This window comes from Octodon degus, unplaced genomic scaffold (genome assembly GCF_000260255.1).
Source record: "Octodon degus isolate 3935 unplaced genomic scaffold, OctDeg1.0 scaffold00080, whole genome shotgun sequence".
Lineage (NCBI taxonomy): Eukaryota > Metazoa > Chordata > Mammalia > Rodentia > Octodontidae > Octodon > Octodon degus.
Window position 1 is genome coordinate 5,171,055 of NW_004524656.1, and position 5,491 is coordinate 5,176,545.

Below are 5,491 nucleotides of genomic sequence, written 5' to 3' on the forward strand. Positions count from 1 at the left end.
CCAACCAACCAACCAACCAACTAACTGCCCTACCTATGTTAAAGATGGTAAACAAATATTGCTTTGTACCAACTTTGACTGCTATGTGCTAACAGTGTTCCAAGATTGGTAGGAAAGAGTTCTGTGATTGAGTAGTAATGCCTATTTGGAGTAAGGGAAGAACGGTATATAAACACTGCATAGTTTTTATCTTTGATTTAGCCTGTCTATTTATGCATCCATCTTTCTGTCTGCTAAAATGTTTTGAGTGCTTCTGGCTGCCCAGTACTCTTAAGTATAGAGAGAACTATACGATATGGTTTATACCCCCCAAATAGCTGCAATCCAGCTGGGAAGATAAGACATATACAATTAGAGAACAATATAGAAAAGTGTGTAATTAAATGATAAAGCATGTGGCTCAGGAGATAAGTGCTGTGGAAACTCAGAGAAGGGCAAGCAGCCTGCATTCTTCTGTGGGCAGCGTTGTGCAGGAGGCCGAGTGTGAATGGGGTCTTGTAGGCACTCAGGGTTTGGGAAGGAGGAGGGTCCTCTGGTGACGGCACAAAGGTGTAGAGGTGGGGGGAGTGTGGCCTGTGAAGGTGGAATAGTGTACTAACTGGCTCAGAACATTCCAGGATTTTCTTGCATTTTCTGATGCTTTCCCCCAGTGTGCTCACACAAACCCTGATGGGGAAGCCGTGCTGCCCCCAGGTCAAAGGCCTCACGTCTCAGCGCTAAGCCATCAGGAATGTTAACGTCCGATGGATCTTGGTTGGATCTTTTGTCCAGTGAGGTTAGTTAATTGAGCTGACTCTGATAGGACGCAGATGCTCTGGCTCCCAGCCCTGAGTCTGTAAGTAACTGGGAGCCTTCTGGTAGGCCCAAGGTTCCCGTGACTCACACAAATCCGGGAAGTTCATGCCTTCTTTCCTTTCTTGGTAGGAATTTGGGGAATTGATGAGCAATTACTCCTTCCCCCCACCCCTGCCCACCTACCATGTCCTGCTGGAAGGTGAGGGCCTGGGACAGTCGCTGGGCAACTTCAAGGATGACCTGCTCAATGTGTGCATGCGCCATGTTGAGAAGATGTGCAAGGCTGACCTCAGCCGCAACTTCATTGAGAGGAACCACATGGAGAATGGTGAGGCCCTTCCTGTGTGCAGACCCAGGGCTGTGGGCCTGTCCTGCCAGGCCAGTGTCTGCTGCTAGCGGAGGCCGGCACTGGCCAGACTGGCTCCTTTCTCTTCCCACCTTTCTACTCCCTTAAAGCAGTTGGGACTAGATTCAGGGACCCTAACCTCACATTGAACTTGCAGCTATTACAAAGGACCTGTAGACCAGGGAGTACCTGGATCTTGCCTTCAGAAGCGTCTCCTCTCTGTGGTCACCTGTCCTATTCAGGGGCTGGTTTCACTCAGATCTACCTCTGATCACGGAGCCTGGTCCTGCAGCTGAGGAAAGGCCGTGGCTGGTATGCGCGAGGTCTCCAGCTAGAGACTGGAGGCTCTGAGTGAACTGGCCTAGCACTGCATGTGTACATGGAAGGAGGACCTGCCTGTCACCATGGCTGTGTTGGGAGTGTTGAGCCTGGAGGCTGGACATGGCCTGCTGGGCTGGCCTGGAGCTGATGGGATGCTACTGGTCTCTGTGACTCACCAGCTGAAATCAGCCCCTCCTCTGACTCACACTGTCTGCCAAGGTCAGCTGACTCACCTTGCAGAAAGCCTCCAAACCTGAGAAACTACTCCCTTAAGTCCCTTTCCACCCAGTCCCTTTAGGGCCTAATGCCTGGGTACTTTCCCCAAGGCCCCACCCAGTGGCCTAGGCCCAGCCTAGGGAGGGTCTTCCAGCCATGGACGCCCACAGGAAATGGTCCCTATATGATCTGTGGGTGGAGCACACAATTCTTCAGGGAGGAGAGAAGGCTAACAGTGTGCAGGGCGGCTGCACAGGGGGCCACCTGTGCATCCTGGTGACAGCGCCACAGTGTCCCTGCGAAATATGAGGGACATTAGGTCACACCCGAGGACAGATAAGCCATTCAGCAAGACAATCATTTGGCTTTCAATGGCACTCAGGTCCTGACAATCTCTTCCTACAGACAGTAGCACTGAGTCTAATGGTGACAGTGGCAGCTGAAGGTGATTGAGTACTCTCTGGGTGCTGGCACTGCACTGGGCTCTTCACTCAAGTCACCTTTTCTCTGCGGAGTGCTTTGCGTTGTGCTGATGAGAAAGCTGAGGCTCTGAAGCATCTTTCTGCAGGACACACAGCCGAGGGCGCAGTCAGGTCTCATTGGCCGCCATCTGGCCTCCCATGGCTCCTCAGCCATGAAGCCACCTGTGCGGCTGCTCGCTTGTGGACCTGAGCAGTGTGGTGATCACTGCCCCGTGGTGCTCCTCTGTGGGGGAAGTGTGAGCACAGCCTGGCTGGGGTGGGTGGCCTGGGAGCCTTGCAGGGGCTGTGCAGCCTCCCAGAGGCTCGCTGTCCCATTTCTAGGTCATGGTGGTGCCTGCCTTGGCCTCTGTAGGTGTGGCCCTGTGTCTTCTGCAAGGTGTGCAGGGAGGTGGCAGCTAGAACGAGAATGGCCCTGCTGAATCAGGAGCCCGGCCCTGTGCCCCGGGGCTACTGGAGGAGCCTCTTCTGCCTCTGTGTTGCTGTTTCTTTGAGTGGGGGTGCTGCTGTGTAGAGGTTGGGGTACCTCTGCAGTGGGAGGTGGCGTAGGAGGCTTAGGGGTCAGATCTGAGACTGCCCATCTACTGCTCCCTGATGGTGTCCCCCAGGCAGAATCACTTCCACTCTCAGAGGCCCAGGGACTACAAGACACCCGGTCACCTTCATCCTGGCTAACACCTAGGCTAGTACCCGCCGTGTGGCAGGGCCTTGTTAAGCTAGATGCAGGTCGTGGAGATAAAGGATGACTCTGAGCCATGCAGTCCTCCTCATGCTGGGGAGAAGGGGAGAGAGAGGAAGGGAGAAATGAAGGAAGGAGAAGGAGGAGGAAGAGACAGAGGAGAGTGGGAAGAGAAAAGAGGAGGAGGAAGAAGAGGAAGACAGGGAAGCAGAAGAGGAAGAATGGCGTGGAGGCGCTTGGGGAAGCTGAGAGCCATTGTTTGGGTTTGGGGTCTGTGAGTGGAGATGGCTAAGCCACTCACTTTGTCTTGGGAGGCCAAAGCTGGGAACTCATTCTACCCCCTGAGGCTGACAGCCAGGGCTAGAACTGAGCTGCAAAGTCTGGAGCCAGGTTGCAAGCCCCAGTTTTGCTCTTACTGGCCTGGAACATGGAGCATATGACTTTCCTCCCCCTCCTGAGTCTCAATTTTCTTATCTGTCACACAGAGATTTTCATACCTGCCCAAGAGTTAAGATACAGATCAAATAAGAAATGGATCCCACAGCCCCTCATAAGCTCCAAATGCTGTGCACATGACCTTACTTGCAAAGAGCTGTAGGGACTGGGGACCCCCAGATACAGTGCCGTCCAACCGGGTAGGTGGCTCAGTGCACCACCCTTGCCCCCAAGAGCTCAGGAGCAAAGCAGATGCCGGCCAGGCATCCCCACCTTTTCTGAGAGCACGAAAGCTTGGCTCCTCCAGGACAGAGGAGATGCGCGATAGCCTGTTCCTCCTCCCCACCTGCCTCCTCTGCTCACCCAACCTCTCTTCATAGGTGGCGACCATCGCTACATGAACAGCTACACAAACAACTTTGGGAATGAGTGGAGCACGCCTGACACCTTGAAGAGATACTCGATGTACCTCACCCCCAAGGGTAAGGGGGACCCTTCTTGACCCAGGCCTGGCATCCTGTCTTTTCTGCTGCCCAAGAAGGGCCCCAGAGTCTGTGGAATGAGTCCAGCTAGTTTCCTCCTGGGTGGAGTGACCATATCTCCGGTGTGCCTGGGAAAGTACGGGCGTCTGCCTGCTGTCCCCATATGATTATGAGCAATGTTTCCTTTCAGTCTCATGAGTGACAAGTGTTCCATTTAGGTGACAAACTACCCAGCACTCTGCTCTTCAGAGGCTTCCCTTCCCTGACACGGTCAGCCCTCCAGCTTCTCTGTCCCTCAGGAGTCTCTTGGGCTCCCCCTGTAGGCCGGAGCTGTGTGTCATTTCCGTATGGGTTTCCGTGGGCTGGGCCCTGTGGAGGGCAAGGGTTGCTTCCTTCAGGTCTTGCCCCTCTTCTGTATTTTCCTCCCTGCAGCCTGGCCCCAAAGTCCTCTGCTCCCATGCCCTGCAGAGCCCCACCTTCAGGGTGGCAGCGTAAAAGGGTCTGGACTAGGGCCTGCCTCCCCTTGCCCTAGAGGGGTCTGCCACATTCTTGGGCATCAGCAATAGACCACTTCAATGCCTGTTACATAAGGGTGGGTGTGCCAGTCCCAGCAGCCCCAGAGGGAGAGTCATGCATGCACATGAGGGGTCTGGGGTCTGGGGGAGAGGTGGGGATGGAAGGGAGAAAAAAGAAAGGAAGGCACTGGGTGGAGGAGGGGAGTGTGAGGCCTGGAAAACACACACACACACACACACACACACACACACAGATGTACCCATGGTGGGAGTGGGGCTGGGGTTTAGAGAGATGAGCTCACTGGAGAGGAAGCTCTGCTGCCTATTTTGATTTGAAAACAACACCTGGGCTCTCAGGCAGGGCTAGGGCTGTAGCCAGGTGCTCAGCTCCCTGCTCTGACATTCCTGTGTGGGCCAGGCCCAGCTGCCAGTCCTGCACCCTCCCCCGCCCAGGGTGCTGCCCAGCTCTGGGAGTGCTGAGCTGCGCCAACAAGTCATCCCGACCCCACATGGCTTGGGGCTTCTGCTTGTCCACACCCAGCCCCTGGAAGCACAACAAGCCCTCCGCTGGCTCTTTCTTGATTCTCCTGTTGGGTAGGAAACAGAGCCAGGGTGGCCCCACTGCTCAGAGAGAGAAGCACAGCCCACCAAGTTGTCACCCTGACAGTCCGGGCCCTGAGTGACATGGGCTGGCATTGTCCCCTCTGGCTTTATTGTTCCTATCTGAGAAGAGAGGCAGATGCCCAGGACTCAGAGCCCTCCCAGTGCTACCTTTGTGAGTCAGTCTGCGGCATCTGTAGGTGGAAGAAACAGGTTCCCCCGGAGTCCCTGCCCTACAACTGTGGGTAGCGCCCTGGCTGGGGATAAGGAGGGACAGGAGTCAGCCCTCTGGGATCCCAGGTTCAGGGCAGAGGCAAGACAGACAATGACAAAATGAGGCAAGGAAGCAGGACCACTAATGGGCACCAGGTCTGAGCCTGGGGTCTGGGGGCCAGTGCGACTGGGCAGTGGCTGTGACTCCTTCCCAGGAGAGGTGAGTTTCAGGCCTCCCTGCAGAGGAACTGTGTGCCTGGCAATAAGGTGTGATGATGGGCAGGTGGCACTGGGTAGGAGCCACAGGAAGCGTCTACAGGGACAGCTGGGGGCCACTCAGAGGCTGAAGTGCAGCCTGAAGTCTAGATGGGGAGGGGCAGAGTCAACAGGGAACACATGGCTCTGGGAGG

The 5,491-nt window shown here is 55.4% G+C and overlaps 1 protein-coding gene across 1 annotated transcript in view; it reads left to right on the forward strand.

Moving 5' to 3' along the window:
* Trim29 (tripartite motif containing 29) overlaps nt 1–5,491 on the forward strand; it is a 24,915-nt gene that overhangs the window by 10,389 nt on the left and 9,035 nt on the right. Inside the window, exons 4-5 of the mRNA XM_004636403.2 lie at nt 925–1,123; nt 3,652–3,753. Coding sequence (XP_004636460.1) covers nt 925–1,123; nt 3,652–3,753 — 301 coding nt within the window. The remainder of the gene's footprint in view (nt 1–924; nt 1,124–3,651; nt 3,754–5,491) is intronic.